Source organism: Gadus morhua, chromosome 16, assembly GCF_902167405.1.
Source record: "Gadus morhua chromosome 16, gadMor3.0, whole genome shotgun sequence".
Classification (NCBI taxonomy): Eukaryota; Metazoa; Chordata; class Actinopteri; order Gadiformes; family Gadidae; genus Gadus; species Gadus morhua.
The window spans coordinates 22,450,479-22,467,261 of NC_044063.1; the positions used below are offsets into that span (position 1 = coordinate 22,450,479).

Sequence of the window (16,783 nt, forward strand, 5' to 3'; positions counted from 1 at the left end):
TGTGCTGGTGATTCCTCTGTGTGCACCCCCGCCCCCCCCCCCCCCCCCCCCATGGTGAGGTCAGGAACTGACTGAGACTGCAATGCAGTCCAAGGAAGAGGAAAGCCGTTGATGGGGAGTGAGGCTCGGGTCCAGGACCCCCGGCTCTCCTGCTCTCTGTCGCTCTTCCACAACATCACAACGAAACAGGACGTTGTGGAACAAGAGGAAAGAAAACCAGTCCAGGAAGCCCAGTCCATGGTACGACATAGGTGGTTTTTATTTGGCTGCCGTTTACCTGATGTGTAATTTCCTGACATTGACATCGCCGACAGGCCCTGAATTTCAGTCACATTGAACAATTTGGAAACACAACTGCATGAAGTCGTACCATAACTCAACAACTATTTATTGTTGCGTCAACAGCTGATTGTTTTATCGCAAATACAGCTGAGAGAGAGAGGGGGGGGGGGGGGGGGTCAGAGAGGGAGAGAAACAGAGGAAGGGGAGCAGAGGGAGAAACCGAGGAAGAGAAAAAGAGGGAGAGAAACAGAGGCAGAGAAACAGAAGAAGAGAAACAGAGGGGGAGAGAAAAAAAGCCATGATTATACTTTGTCTGAAATCAAATAGCAAAACCTGAGCATGGATTTTTTGTGGGGATTAAAATCAGTAAATTGACAGTGTGGTGATCTTAAAGCCATGCAGTTAACAAAATATTGCCTTGATCAAATAACAATCACACATGCTTTACCAAAATCAGACATGCATCGGGTAGTTCAGCAGGTTAAAGAAGTGTAAATACTTTAACCATATCAATTTATAATGTTTCCTTTGCAACATTTAATCATAAATATTTGTATATAACATTAAAAAAAGGTTTATCTTTATTCAATAATGTTCAGAACTGTTGAAAGCAAATGATACATAAATAAAAAAATGATAATAATATAAACATTAAATAAATATTGCATGATATTATGGGACTGATTTGATTGTTGCCAATGCATGTCACGAAATCACAAGCAAACTCCTTCACACCGTCAGTCAAACAATGCTGCGTCAACGGTCAATCATTGCTAGTGCTCAAACTCAGGCGTTCCAAGGCTGCAGTTTGGATCACAGTGGTCACGGACAATTCAGCATCTTATCTCCTGCAAGACCCCCCACTGGGGCCTGCTGTACAGTTCAGCATCTCATCTCCTGCAAGACCCCACATAGAGGCCTGCAGTACAGTTCAGCATCTCATCTCCTGCAAGGCCCCCACGGGGGCCTGCTGTACAGTCCAGCCACCCTCTCAGTTGTGGGATGTGTGTGTGTGCATGTGTACGCTTGTTGGGTGGGCAGGTGGCATGGGTAAATTCACGTATTCGCATGAATGTCATATGTTTGCAATCCTCTGGAGAGTGATCCTAAAGCAAATTCTTCCATTTCTTCAAATTCAATATTTAGAAAACGACCAGAAATCATGCACAACTACCGCTTATTTTATTGAATGAAAAGGAAAGGAGGCCATCGGCGTGGCTGTGGTCCATGATGCAGTGCTGGTTGCCAGGACGATGGGTGCTCTGGGGGCCGGCGGCGGTCGGGTGGGGGGGGGGGGGGGGGGCGTGGTCAGGGGGCGTGGTCAGGTGCTGTCCTGTTTGAGGCGCTGGCTGCGTGCCTTGTACACCTCGATCAGCAGGTCCTTGACGTACTGGATCTCCCGCTCCACCGACTCGGCCTTGTCCCTCAGCTCCCGGTTCTGGCCCTCCAGTCCGTGGAGCTCCTCCTCCAGGGAGTCCAGCTCCGCCCGCTTCCGCAGCCTGTACCTGCACCGGCACAGAGGGGGTTAGTGCTCAGGGCCCAGTGGGGATGGAGAAAGACACACACACACACACACACATGCACACAAAGAAACACACACACACACACACACACACACACACACACACACACACAAAGAAACGCACAAACACAAAGAATACACGCACACACAGAAACACACACACGCACACACACACACACACACACAGAAACACACACACACACACACACAGAAACACACACACACTGAAACACACACACACACACACACACACACACACACACACACAAACACACACACACACACACACACACACACACACACACACACAGAAAAAACACACACACACACACACACACACACACACAGAAAAACACACACACACACACACACACACACAAAGAAACGCACAAACACAAAGAAACACACGCACACACAAAAACACACACACGCACACACACACAAAGAAACGCATGAACACAAAGAAACACACGCACACACAGAAACACACACACGCACACACACACACACACAGAAACACACACACACACACACACAGAAACACACACACTGAAACACACACACACACACACACACACACACACACACACACACACAGAAACACACACAGAAAAAAAAAACACACACACACACACACACACACACAGAAAAAAAAACACACACACACACACACACACACACAGAAAAACACACACACACACACACACACACACACACACACACACACACACACACACACACACATACATACAGTGATGGTCAGGATAAGACTGAAAAGCAGTCAGACTTCCAGAAACAGTTAGGTGGGGTGATTTGGCAGGCTGTATGGGACTTTCCATCGCCCTGTACTTTCTGCACTACATGTGTGTCTGGTTGTCTCAAAGACCATAGCCTCATACTCACTGAACACAGATAAGTATGGTTGTGTCATTCAGTCCAAACAGTCACTTTATTCCAAATACAACAAGGTATTCAACAACATAAAAAAAGCAAACGATATTGTTGAATAGCCTCATAAACATTCACAACTCAACGAAAAATGTAACACTTAACATTTTCTTAACAAGAAACAGAAACAACATCAAAGAAACAAACAATATTGTAAAAATAGCCTCATAATCATTCACAACTTAAAGTAAAATTACATACTTAACATTTTTCTCAACAAGTAACAGAAACAACATCAAAGAAATGAACAAAATTGTTGAATAGATTCAGAATCATTCACAACTTAAAGAAAAACGAAATAGTTCATTTGTTTTCCTCTTTCAATGTCAGTATTGAACTGTTGCATTTTTAACAGAATTTAAAATAGGAATTTTATCTCAGATCTTCGTATATTTACAAACACCCACACACACATACACACAATCACGAATGCACAGACACAGAAAACCCCACCACATATATACACTGTATATATATATATATATATAGACACACAAATATATATAAATATGTATAAATATATACACATATGTATAGATACAATTCAATATATAATCCTATAATATATCTATTTTTATCCATATGTATACAATATAATACTGCAATGTGCAACCATGATTCGAAAAGGTCATAAAAGTAAGAGAAAGAAGGAGAGAGAGAGAGAGAGAGAGAGAGAGAGAGAGAGAGAGGGAGAGAGAGAGAGAGAGAGAGAGGGAGACAGACAGACAGACAGACAAACAGGGAGAGAGACAGAGAGAGAGCAGGGATATGGGTCATGTGTGGAAGTGGATAGAGAACAAGGGAAGTAGCCGATCACTCTACCTGTGAGCAGCTGTCTTGTTCTGGTCCCTCTTCTTCTGCTTCCTCTCTCCGGTGCCTCCCTCCAGGGGCACCACCCCCACCCCCACACCCAACCCCACCCCTAACACCAGAGGGGGCTTGACGGAGCAGACCTCGTGCTTCAGCCTCTGGGAGTGGGGCCGGTGGAGGGCTGAGCCCCCCACCAGCGGTGCCTCACACTCCCCTCGGGAGAGACATTCATAGCTTTGGTCCGGAAGGCAATCAGGGTAGAGGTAGTGGCCGTGCGGGGAGTCAAGGGCGTGCGAGGCTTGCGAGGGCTGGTCCAGGTCGCCGATGAAGCTGTGGTAAGGCTCTGCGCCGACCATGGCTTGGTGGTAGTAGCCGTCGCCCGCTACCCCCATTGTCTCTTGGGCCAGGGGCCCCCCGGAGAGCCGGCCGTCCCTGCTGCCGTGGAGAACCTCCAGCCCGCCGCCACCCTCGTACCCTCCGCTCCCCTTGGAGCCCAGCATGGACGGGCCCAGCTCTCTCTTGTGGTGGCCGTCGCCGTAGGACGAGGAGCCCCCGTGGCAGAAGCCCCTCGCGATCTCCTCGCTGCAGAACATCCCCTCGCTGAAGCAGTAGCTCTCCTCCTCCTTCAGCGATAAAGCACATTCCCTCACCTTCTTCACACCCACCACACTGTTCTTACCCACCGGCTTGAGCGTGGAATAGTGGTTCACAGACAAGTCCGCACTCCCTGAGTAGCCCCCCCTGGACCCCCATGTGTCCAGTCCCACGTCCTCGCCCAGCTTCCCCGGCTCGCCCCTCCGTCCGTTGGTGTGGTGGTGGTGGTGGTACCGGTGGTGGTAGTTGTACGGCGCCGGACGTGCTATTTTGGTTCTGCCTATGGGGTTGCTGCAAAAGCTGGCCAGGTCCAATTCCCCTGTTGCCAAGGTAACAACCACGGGGCTGGCGTCTGACTGACCGGCCCCATAGGAGGCGTAGGGTAGCTGGTAGTAGGACTGGGTGCCCATGGCCGGGACCCCCTTGTCACATTTTGAAGATTTGTCCAACTTGGCCGTTGCGGAAGACGACTCTGAACGGAAGTAGTCCTCCAGTTGAGCCAGCTCCTCCTGCAGTAGAGAGGTCATGACCTCCAGATCAGAGGGCACCTTGACATCGTGTTGGAGCGGCGAGGGCGGGAGGGATGAGCGAGGAGATGACCCGGTAGTCGTTGAAACAAATGAGGACAAATCAACTTTCTCTGTCATCCAATCCGTGTGACCATCACCTGGGAGAAATTGGAAAATGCAAATAAAATGTAAAATATTAAATAAAAAAAATTAAAACAACAAATCTATTAAAATTCAAGCTTGAAAAAATGAAAAATATTAATTGCGTCCAATCAATCTTAAAAAAAAGAGGCTTGACACAAATTCTAAAACATTAAATAAACACGCTAGCATATTCTTATCTAATATTGAGCCAAAATATCCAAACACAACTAACCGATCATCTGAAAATGATTGAACAGCATCGTCTGCGTTCAATATATATCCACTTAGCAGTACTCACTGTACGACATTAGCCCGTGCTGCACTGCGGCTCCAACCTTGGAATGTGGAAAAATAAAAAATTGTCTTGCCGTAACTCACCAATTAAGTTCTGCCTCTCTCTTAACTCCGCCCCCTTCCTGTATCCTGATTGGCTAAGGCCAGCCAGTTGGAGAGGAGCGATGCTGAGGGCGCCCATGCAAATCGCAGGATTTTTCTTGCGAAGGATCGATGCCGACATCGTGGATTCTACTTCGATTTAAATGTTGAAAGGCACAAACTGTGTAGTACTTGCCGTACAGCGTCACAGTGGACAGAGATGGTGGAAAACTTGAAGGCCTGTAAAAATGAATTGGATAATTTTGCATAACAAATTTCTTATATTTAAGAAAAGTTAATAAAGTTAGTAATTTAACCAAAAAGATACAATTTCCTAAATAATTATCAAACACTTGCTCAGGTCAAAACTTTTTATTTTTTATTTACTCTACTTATGAATGATTTTGTATTTGACAAAACAGTAAGCCGTTTGCCTACACTTTTAGATGATAATGTACAGATAAGGAAGGGTATATAATGTACTCTAAATATAACCACAAAACACATCATTAAATAATAGCTGTAGTCCAATTCATAATTTAATGTAGTAATGTCAATTGTCAATATAGTGCACTCATTTAGAGAGTGAGGAAAGTAAATAATTAAAAAATCTCCGAGTATTTTCCATGGTTTTAATTGAACAATGTAAAACAGTTTAAGCCGCTGTGGTTATTTCTCTTTTCCAAAATATGTCAAATCTATCCAGCACTGTTAAAAATAAACAATGATTGAATGGTGAACATTTATTCCACTCTGATTTATAAAGGTAATATTCACAATATTCAAACAAACTGAGTATTTCTCCAAACTTGTATATGTTCCTCAATAGTAAAGCAATATCACTTACCCCATAATTCAGAAGTATTTGGTTGGTTGAAAGTGTTTTTGCAAATGCAAGGCTGTCCCACTTTTTTGAGGGATGTCACGATTAAAAAGCCATATTTCCCTCAGAACTCAGGACTCTAGCAGAAGTGCTATTTAGCCGGATAGAGTAGCAGACAGAAAGTTTCAAAATCCGCTACTTCTTCTGGAAGTCCTCATGCCGGACCGCATCACAACAGGCAGATGAATGCGCGCTTTGCAGCGTTCCGTGGTCCCATTACGTCATGAACCCCGGGACGCCCCGGTCATCCAGAGAGTGCCGCCACAAGAACATTAAATACTTCATTAGAAAAATACTCAGGCTATGTGCTCCAAAGCAACAAACACATTCAGTTCAATGCATGTAATGAGTAAAATGTGCACTTTATTCAATTACAATTAGCCTATGTTAAATTGAGAAATAATAAAATCATTCTAGTTATGTGTTACTTAAGTTGCTATGACGACAAATTCTCTCAAAACATATGTAAAGCAGCACGGTGGTAGGATATCTGAAAAAGGAGCGAAACATAACCAGGCACTACTTTGTCGTTGCTAAAGAGGAAGGAGAGAGTCTTGCAGCTGAAAGGTGTAACTTAAGTTGCAGCCCTGTTGCATCAGATCCGCAGGGGATTCGCTGAATGCTGTAACAATATAGGCACATCATTGGTTTAACTGGGGGAAGTTTTCTATTGGTCTACTATCCACGATCATGGTCTACTATCCAGGTCCATCTACTGCCCGTTATTGGTAATTAGTGTGTTTCCAAAGTGATACTTTTGTTTATTAAAAGGAAATAAAAACAACCAGATTCAAATCCATGAACAATGCTGGATTCCTTATTCATTGTAGAGTTGCAGTGGTTAAAAAAGTCCTAACTGAATTACTAACACATAGATATATATATTTATTGCATTCTTGTCATTGGTTTTGATGTCAATAATAATATGATAATAATAATAATTATTATTATAATAGTACTAAATAATAACACTATAATAACAACAATAATATTGATATTAATGTAATTAATTATAATACAAATACTACTACTTCTACTACTACTACTAATAATAATAACAATAATGTCAATGGGACACACACACACGAGCATGCCTATAAATACCCTTAAATGTTGGCCTCCACAAGTTGGGCATTTAGTTCCTACAGGGTTCCATATCCCAAATTAAATATTGTGAATCCAAAAAAAAGATAAATATAATAGATAAATAAAATACATAATAATAAATAGTATAGTACAATAGAAGGTATCACTTGATTTTGGATTTGTCAGCTATATAGATAGATAGATAGATAGATAGATAGATAGATAGATAGATAGATAGATAGATAGATAGATAGATAGATAGATAGATAGATAGATAGATAGATAGATGGACGGACGGACGGACGGACGGACGGACGGACGGACGGACGGACGGACGGACGGACGGACGGACGGACAGACAGACAGACAGACAGACAGACAGACAGACAGATAGACAGATAGATAGATAGATAGATAGATAGATAGATAGATAGATAGATAGATAGATAGATAGATAGATAGATAGATAGGCTGCCTCAATGTCACCTCCAGAGGGTGGGGAGCCTGTGCCGACCTCCGTGTCAGGCCGGCGCTCCCACCTGCCTTCCGAAGAGGGCCGTGCATGCGCTGGGGAACGGGGGGTAGGACAACATGGGTGGGAGGGGGCAGCTACAGGACAGGTGGAGGTCACCGCAGGAGGTCCGTCCCACTGCCCTCATTAGCAAAACCCCTCATCCTCCTGTGCGTGTCTGGGACCTGTCTGTGTCTTCTCACCAGCCAACAACAGTCCAGGCCCCAGCCTCCCAGCCAGCTCTGACTGTTGCTATAGCAATAGGCAAACACACTGTGTGTGTGTGTGTGTGTGTGTGTGTGTGTGTGTGTGTGTGTGTGTGTGTGTGTGTGTGTGTGTGTGTGTGTGTGTGTGTGTGTGTGTGTGTGTGTGTGTGTGTGTGTGTGTGTGTGTGTGTGTGTGTGTCTCTCTCTCTCTCTCTCTCTCTCTCTCTCTCTCTCTCTCTCTCTCTCTCTCTCTCTCTCTCTCTCTCTCTCCCTCTCTCTTAACGATATTCATATTGATACAATTTGTTGTTACCCCCTCTCCTCTCTCCTCTCTCCCCCCCCCCCCCCCCCCCCCTCCCCAATCAGACGTTGGCAATAATGTGTGGAGGTTGCAGTTAGTTGTTGTTATTATTATCATAATGGTGTGAAGGAAACTGTTTCAGGGTCAGGGAATACAAGGATGATTACCAACAACAAGCAAACCTTGTCTGATTTAGGGGCCAAACCCTCCTGTAGTCGGAACACCTCTTCTGTCTTAGGGGCCAAACCCTCCTGTAGTCGGAACACCTCTTCTGTCTTAGGATCCAAACCCTCCTGTAGTCGGAACACCTCTTCTGTCTTAGGGGCCAAACCCTCCTGTAGTCTGAACACCTCTTCTGTCTTAGGGTCCAAACCCTCCTGTAGTCTGAACACCTCTTCTCTCTTAGGGGCCAAACCCTCCTGTAGTCTGAACACCTCTTCTCTCTTAGGGGCCAAACCCTCCTATAGACAGAACATCTCTTCTGTCTTAGGGACCAAACCCTCCTGTAGTCTGAACACCTCTTCTGTCTTAGGGGCCAAACCCTCCTGTAGTCTGAACACCTCTTCTCTCTTAGGGGCCAAACCCTCCTATAGTCTGAACATCTCTTCTCTCTTAGGGGCCAAACCCTCCTATAGTCTGAACATCTCTTCTGTCTTAGGGTCCAAACCCTCCTGTAGTCTGAACACCTCTTCTCTCTTAGGGGCCAAACCCTCCTATAGACAGAACATCTCTTCTTTCTTAGGGGCCAAACCCTCCTATAGTCTGAACATCTCTTCTGTCTTAGGGTCCAAACCCTCCTGTAGTCTGAACACCTCTTCTCTCTTAGGGGCCAAACCCTCCTATAGTCTGAACATCTCTTCTGTCTTAGGGACCCAACCCTCCTGTAGTCTAACCATCTCCTCTGTCTTATGGCGCCTTTCCACCGGCGGGTACGCTTTGGCCCAGCACGCCTCAGCCCAGTGGTGAAGGTGTGGTATAGCCGAGCTACCAGTACCCTTATGGTAGGGCAGGGTTTAAGCCGTAAGGCGATAGCCGCGGCAGCTACGTAAGCATCGTGACCTCATAGCAGCCCGACACAGTGTAGCCTGCTATTAAATTCAAGGAAAGAGAAGAACGTGAAATATTAAACAGCAACAAGAGCAACAACGGAGGACGTCGAGAATGGACGGCAAACTTTTGCGCAACATCTTCTTCAATAAACAAAGCTTTCGCTGTTGTCAGAAAATACCTTGCTGCGTTTGTTTGTTTTTATACCCCTGTCGCACGGAAGTGATGATTCTGTCTAACAATCACTGGACGGCGTGTGAAGCTTCACCTTTTCGGCACCCTTTCAGACTGCTTGGTACCCCAACGGACTTGTACCGAAAAAAAAGGTACGGCTCCGCGTGCTTATTATGGGACCCTGCCCAACTTTTGGCGGTGGAAACGGGAACATAAGCGAGCCGTGCCGCACCACACCGCACTGCTCGGTGGAAACAAGGCCTGGGGGGCCAAACCCTCCTATAGTCTAAACACCTTGCCTGCTTAGGGGCCAAACCCTCCTATAGTCTAAACACGTTGCCTGCTTAGGGGCCAAACCCTTCTATAGCCTTCACATAGATCACCACCCCATGTTGAACGTGGCTTAACCTTGGTTTGTTGTCTTCAGTCAAGTGAGGAGCCTCAGCAGCACCACGAGGACCACACTCTCTATATCGTTGAGGGCTCTTATTCAAGTGGGTGTGGTTGGGACACCCTTACTGTAGTTCTGATCGATTTTCTTATTGAAAAAAATCGGAGAGTAATACCGTAATATGATCATCTGATTATTCTTATTATCTGATGATCTGATTGTATTGGATTAATACGATTATCTGAAAACAATTTGTAACATTGCATGGCAATATTCCTGGCAATAATATCACCTAGCTCTGCATATTATTATACTGAGTGAACAGTAGAATACCATACAGGCCAAGTCAAATATCACATGTAGTAACTCTTGCCATTTGGCTCGCTTTAGGTGATTGTTGCTTTTCGCTGAGTATTGCCCTCCATCAGTTCATTGTTACTGTAAACCCCTACGAGAGAAAGAGAGAGAGAGAGAGAGAGAGAGAGAGAGAGAGAGAGAGAGAGAGAGAGAGAGAGAGAGAGAGAGAGAGAGAGAGAGAGAGAGAGAGAGTGGGGGAGTGAGAGAGAGAGCAATCCAACAGTGCAGAGAGGGCTCAGGGTAGAGCTCTTCTTTGAAAGACGGCAGGCGGCATGCTCTTGTATGGCACATTGGTATCGGTTACACCATAATTTCATCACCACTAGCTCCCTCTGAATCCTGCTTACATTAACTTTTTACAGGGATTGGCAAGACAGAAACAGCGAGACTAGCTGCTGACAATTTCACCTCTTTCAGACTTCCCCTCAAACCGCCCACACATATAGTATTAATATAATATAGGCCTAATCCTTTACCCTAGTCCTTACATTATATCACTTATTTAAACCAGCAAATTGTACACAATTTGCAAATATTTCCCACTTCCCACTCCAAAAGACAAGGAAAATGGAGACCCAAATTGCTGGTAAAAAAAGGCACACAAAGCATGTGTGGAAAGAGGCCGAGTTAGGCGGCGGTGTCTGAGGACGCCTGGTGTCCTGATAAGGCTCCCCACGGAGGAGGAGAACCAGCGTCTCTGTGGCAGGGGGACAGCCCTGCGGAGGAGAGGAGCCAGCGGGGGCAGCCCGGCGGGCGAGAGGCGGCCTGGCTCTGTGTTAACACCACAGTGACCTAATGGGGAGTGGAAATGAAGGAATTAGTTCCCTTTCAACACATGCCAAGATTAACACGGTTGTGCTGTACTGGTAATTATGATCGTAATCATAATTATAATAAAAATTATGATTATGGATGATGTTCAGAGCTGGGGAACCGGAAAAAAATAACAAGGAGATGATTCAATCACCTCTTCCCTCATAGATGATCACTTATGGTTGTCAGTATATTATTACACATTCACATTACAAATTCCCTCTGAATGATCTTGTTTTTAGTTTATATGTTGTTACACTTTATAATAAGGTTTGATCATTATTAATTTATAGGCCTTTAGTTAATGATAAAAAACACATTTATCAATAAGCTTTTAGTTAATCATTAACTTATCATTAACAAAACATTAATATAAATTTGTAGATGATTAATGCATGTTTTAAAGGGCCCCTATTTTACCACTGAGTGAGATGTGTATTAGCCATTACAAGCAAGACCCTCTGACAACACAAGAGGGAGAGTCCACCCAGATGATGAATGGATCAGCCTACCAGTTGGTACAGTCCACTAATATGCTGGTAGGCGGAGAACTTCTTATGATCGAAATATGTTTATTCATGTTTTGATAATGATCGTTAACTCGATTGACTTATGACTGAACCTTAATATAAGGTATATTATATAAGTGTTACTATTTTATGACAAGCACATCTGGTATATTTTTAATTCTATATGTAACCACATGAATCGTCGTTAAAAAAGAGCATCCTTTGAAATAAATGCTAAGTTAATAAAAATTCAATAGTTTTAACTTATTATTATATCACAATTAATTGTTTGCTAAATATATAGGTTTGCTTGCCTACTGTTTCATTTAATTGCAAATCATCAGCATACACACACACGCACACACAATCATAACACACACACACACACATACACACATACAGACACACCGAACACCCAACACACACATTTTTATTGATACTACTAATATTATTACTATTACTACTAATATTATTATTATTACTGATATTATTATTATTATTATTTATATTATTATCACTATTATTATTAGACATATACAAATTAAACAAATACGAGGAAAGATCGCTATCCTACAATGCACTTCAACAAACTAATCTCCACCAAGAAGGAGCTGATGTTGTGGTTCAGCGACACACGTTCTGGGGCCACAGAACAGACAAGCGTCTACCCCGGACTCAATCAACACGCCTGGCATATTCAAATGGCGCAGAATAAAGTTGCCCATTTGGGTGGGCATTGCCACCCCTCCCCACTGATCTGGCCCGTTCTAGGCTCCAGAATCGATAAACATTGTCATTAAACTTTTTAATGACAAAATGACCCTCCATAAATGCTGGCCAAAAAACAAGTGAGGTGGACTGGTCCTTATGGCGGTCTCATGGCCCCAGGAGAGAAGGTCTGCCCCGGTCTGCCCCAGCCTGCCCCAGCAGGACTGAATGTCTGCCCCGAGCCTGCCCCCCGAGCCTGCCCCCCCAGACCAATGGTCCACTGCCCTGCAGGCACTCAAATACCTGATCCCCCGCTGAAACTCAACATGCTCTCTAGATCAATCCTGTAGCCCTCTACGTACGTACGTACACACACACACACACACACACACACACACGCACACACACACACACACACACACACACACACACACACACACACACACACACAAACACACACACACACACACACCCACACACACACACACACACACACACACACACACACACACACACACACACAAACACACACCACACACACACACACACACACACACACACACACACACACACACAGACACACACACACACACACACACACACACCCACAAACACACACCACACACACACAAACACACACACATACACACACACACCAGTGGCGTAACATCATGGTGATATGCCCCGGTGCAAATATTTATTTTGTGCCCCTGGACAGGACTTCCGAGCAAGGGGGGGGGGGGGGGGGGGGGTTGCACCGTCAATATTTACGCCACTGACACACACACACACACACACACTTGTTTAAGTCTTCCACTGGATGGGGCTCCACCATTATGCTTCTCCTGCGCTCTCTTGTTGACTCACAGTGATTCTGGGATTGCGCTGGCCTCTCACTTGGCTCAGCTCGGAGAATCCAGCGCTCTGGGCTTCTGTTTGTCCCCTTTATCTTCCACATTTTGGTAGGAGTGTGGATTCCAATAAAGGCTTGTTAAACAACACAATTCATTCTCAGACTCAAGAGGGCCCTAGCGCGGCCCAGGGCGTAAGCCGCTCCTTTGAACATCTAAATCCCCACACAGCCTCTGACTTCCTTTTGTTACTCGCTGGTGGTTCTTCCTCCTGTTCCTCACTGGCTCCTCTGCCCACAACCCCAACTGTGCTCTATCCACAGCAAAGGGCTTAACCGTATGCATGTGTGTGTGTGTGTGTGTTTGTGTATGCATGCCTGCATGCGTGTGTGTGTGTGTGTTTGTGTGCAGGCCTGCATGCGTGTGTGTGTGTGTGTGTGTGTGTGTTTGGGCTCGTGCCTGCATTGGTGTTTATATGCGTCCCTGTTTGCGTGCGTGTGTGTTTTTATGTGTGCGTGTCTGCATGTCTGTGTGTATGTGTGTGTGTGTGTGTGTGTGTGTGTGTGTGTGTGTGTGTGTGTGTGTGTGTGTGGTTGTGTGTGTGTGTGTGTGTGTGTGTGTCTGTGTGTGTGTGTGTGTGTGTGTGTGTGTGTGTGTGTGTGTGTGTGCCTCTGCGTATGCATGCTTGCATGCATTCGTGTATGTGTGTGTGTTTGTGTGTGCCTGCGCATGTGTGTGTGACGTGTGTTTGTGTGAACATGTGTGTCTGTGTGCCTGCATACGTGCCTTTGTGTGCATGCGTTTGTGTGTGTGTGTTTGTTTGTGTGTGTGTGTGTGTGTGTGTGTGTGTGTGTGTGTGTGTGTGTGTGTGTGTGTGTGTGTGTGTGTGTGTGTGTGTGTGTGTGTGTGTGTGTGTGTGTGTGTGTGTGTGTGTGTGAGTGAGTGTATTTGTTTCTGTGTATGTGTGTGTGCATGCCTGCATGGTTAGGGTCTGTGATGGGATGGTGGGGGGAGGGGGAATCAACAGATGGTAGATTAGAAATGTGCTCCATACATGTTTAATATGAATTCTGCTGGGGCAATGAAAAAATGAGGAGGAGGAGGAAGAGGAGGAGGGGGTTAATATTGATTTAATACAGATTTCATCACCCCAAATTGGGAAGGCAGATTTTAATGAGCTCCTCCCTAGATAGAAGAAAGAAAAATAAGAAACATGAATAACTATCCCAGCAGCCCGACAGCGGTGCTGCCCTCCACTGACCACCTCTGGAACTGCAGTCGGCTGCTACCAGGAGCAGGCGGCCCGTACTCAGGGTCATTCCTGTTGAAGGGTCGCTGGCACGTTGCCATTTGCTGTCCCACCACGCATTACATATAGCTCATTCATATTGCAAACGCTTTTTATAATGTACTAAGAGAATCTGTACATCTTCATCCCTGTGAAATCTTGCTCATTTAAAAACATTTACTCAAAGCAAGCCTTGACTGGCTTCTGCTGTTCTGCATGGATTCAAACTGGGGGTGTTGTGTATGGGGGGAATGGACTTTTGCTTTTTGTTTTTTTGGACTTCCCCTAAATTCGACTTCTCATGGGGACTAGGGAGGAGGCAGTGGTCCGCCTGATTTTGGTAGGAGTGGCTGGATAGTTGGGGTATAAATAGCCTGATTAAATGGGTTTGCTTCATACTCTGAGCAACTGGACCTCCCGTGGCCACACTCTGGTTGGTGTGTTCCGCAGAAAGCAGCATCATGGCACCTATCCTGCTATGCGTGCTGGTTTGGACAGCGTTTGCCTGGTCTCCAACCCGCGCCCACCTCAACGAAACGTAAGTATGCACACTTAAGGCAGGTCCGTGGATCTGGGTTTATGCAGCAACGTTAGAAACACACTTAGCGATATAAGATATTTCGTTTCAAAATCCATTACGGGGCAACACTGGCGGATCTGGAACATAGACATGGGGTGGCAAAGGGTCTCGGCAAGGGGGCATGAGACGACAGTACGTGGGAAGAATCCTTAAACGTAGGCCTACAAGCAGTGGCGGTGGGAGAGCGCTAGGGCGCCGCCCCTCCGTGAAATATTCACTTGAATATATCTGCCAACTATTAAGCAACTATTATCAATACGAAATAAATCAACAAAAATACATAGCGTTTATCGTTTAATTGTGTGATATACATGTCACTGCCAGCAACCATTTAAATGCGTCTGAAGAACGTCAATGATTTGGGCTAGGCTTGTTATTGGTCATTCGAAATAAAGCCCTCCTCCAAGTCAGGGGCGCCGGCCACGTTGAAGTCAATCTAAACTCGCTAACTTTTTGCTGTCTATCAAGCAGAGACAGCTTTTCATTGGCGCAAGAAAATTCGCCCTCGGGTCGCACCAGTGTGCGCCCCAGGCCAATTTTTGTTATCACCACATGATTGGACGATTCATCGAATCAATCAAATAGGCTACCTGCCTCAGCAGCATTCGCTACTACATGTAGAGAAGAGATGGATCGCTAACTAGCGGAGAGTTGTAAGCACTTTCCACCCTTTTCAGTGGAGGAATTGGACTCCCCAAGCAATGTTACACTTAAAAGGACCAAGTAAATTACATATTAATTTAGTCTTTCGGCCTGTAGCATATAAACAAAATGAAGCAACTGTCCCATATTTCCAACTTCATTTGAAGTAGACATTGAGACTCACAAAAAATGGACGCTATAGGACAGTGATCATGATTTGTCTCAATATCAGAATAACAACAATGAATGGGTGAAATAGCGATGGCTGGTGGAATGGCCATAAAGTAGGTCTGTATATGCAGTGTAAGCTTGTCTAGGCCCTGCAAGTCAGGATGTAGGCTATGAATCTGAATGAATAGTAGGTAAATAGGTATACGGCCATCCCCAAAATGCACCAGAATACAGGAAATCAAATCTATTAAATTCCATTTTTTTAGGGGGGGGGGGGGGGAACCCCAGACCCCCAGTCTATTACTGTGCCCCACCAACATTTTTGATCACCAACCGCCACTGCCTACAAGACTTCTACTACAACACCGGTTTTTGTTGCAAGAGGTTACGTTTGAGGGGAATGGGCCTAAGATTACATTTCCAAATCTTCACCTTCAGTTCATTTTCTAGTTTGTTTCAATGCTTTGAGAGGCTTGTGGACATAGTGGCGGTTTCATTTATTTTACAAATAGGCCTACAGTTTTAAGAACAAAAGGTTAGGGGGGCAGCTGGGGTTGCAAGGCTCTAAAGTGGGCCCCCCCCCTGTAGATCCGCCCCTACTTGGACAACACCAAATGCTGTTATGCAATCGTGCACTCTCCAACAGGTTGGTGTACATCACGCACGCACGCACGCACGCACGCACATTTTAATAATTTATTTGAATCCACCAAATTACATTCAGAGAAAGTACAGTGAAAGGATAAAAATATTAGATAACAAGATAACAGGCTTTGATACTCAAGGATACAAGAAACATCACCTGTGCCACACAGCAAGGCTGCCTATTGTAGCTGAAATAGAACAGAATTTGGCCAGTTTTTTACCTCAGGTTTTTGAGAGCCCTGCCAGTCCAAGCCCACTGACTGTGAGTTTGTGGACTTGCCCCAAACTGCCAAAGATTAATGCTATCAATTTGCATTCATAACCTATGTCTCTGATCCTTGTACTGATGGGCTGGTATTTGGTTATTTTGTCATAAAAGGCTATGTCCATATATAGGTCAAAGACACAACCTACCTCCATCAACACCTCCTCCCTC

The 16,783-nt window shown here is 45.1% G+C and overlaps 2 protein-coding genes across 6 annotated transcripts in view; one reads left to right on the plus strand and one right to left on the minus strand.

Moving 5' to 3' along the window:
• Positions 1 to 234: 234 nt before the first annotated feature.
• On the minus strand, positions 235 to 6,586 carry atf5b (activating transcription factor 5b). 3 transcript variants are annotated; one of them, XM_030382035.1, is made up of 4 exons: positions 6,032 to 6,586; positions 5,188 to 5,424; positions 3,575 to 4,823; positions 235 to 1,787 (listed from the first exon to the last, which is right to left on the minus strand). In XM_030382035.1, the coding sequence occupies exons 2-4, from the start codon at positions 5,324 to 5,326 to the stop codon at positions 1,604 to 1,606; spliced, it is 1,572 nt and encodes a 523-aa protein (XP_030237895.1). In that variant the 5' UTR covers positions 5,327 to 5,424; positions 6,032 to 6,586; the 3' UTR covers positions 235 to 1,603. The 3 variants fall into 3 exon arrangements, with proteins under 3 accessions (XP_030237895.1, XP_030237897.1, XP_030237896.1); XM_030382037.1 differs by lacking the exon at positions 6,032 to 6,586 and having other exon boundaries at positions 5,108 to 5,195; XM_030382036.1 differs by lacking the exons at positions 5,188 to 5,424; positions 6,032 to 6,586 and adding an exon at positions 5,042 to 5,168.
• An 8,123-nt stretch (positions 6,587 to 14,709) lies between these two features.
• Positions 14,710 to 16,783, plus strand: part of LOC115560903 (alpha-2-macroglobulin-like protein 1) — a 30,329-nt gene continuing 28,255 nt past the window's right edge. For all 3 annotated transcript variants that reach the window (XM_030380552.1, XM_030380553.1, XM_030380554.1), the window contains exon 1: positions 14,710 to 14,847. In XM_030380552.1, the coding sequence (XP_030236412.1) occupies positions 14,771 to 14,847 (77 nt within the window). In that variant the 5' untranslated portion in view covers positions 14,710 to 14,770. The remainder of the gene's footprint in view (positions 14,848 to 16,783) is intronic.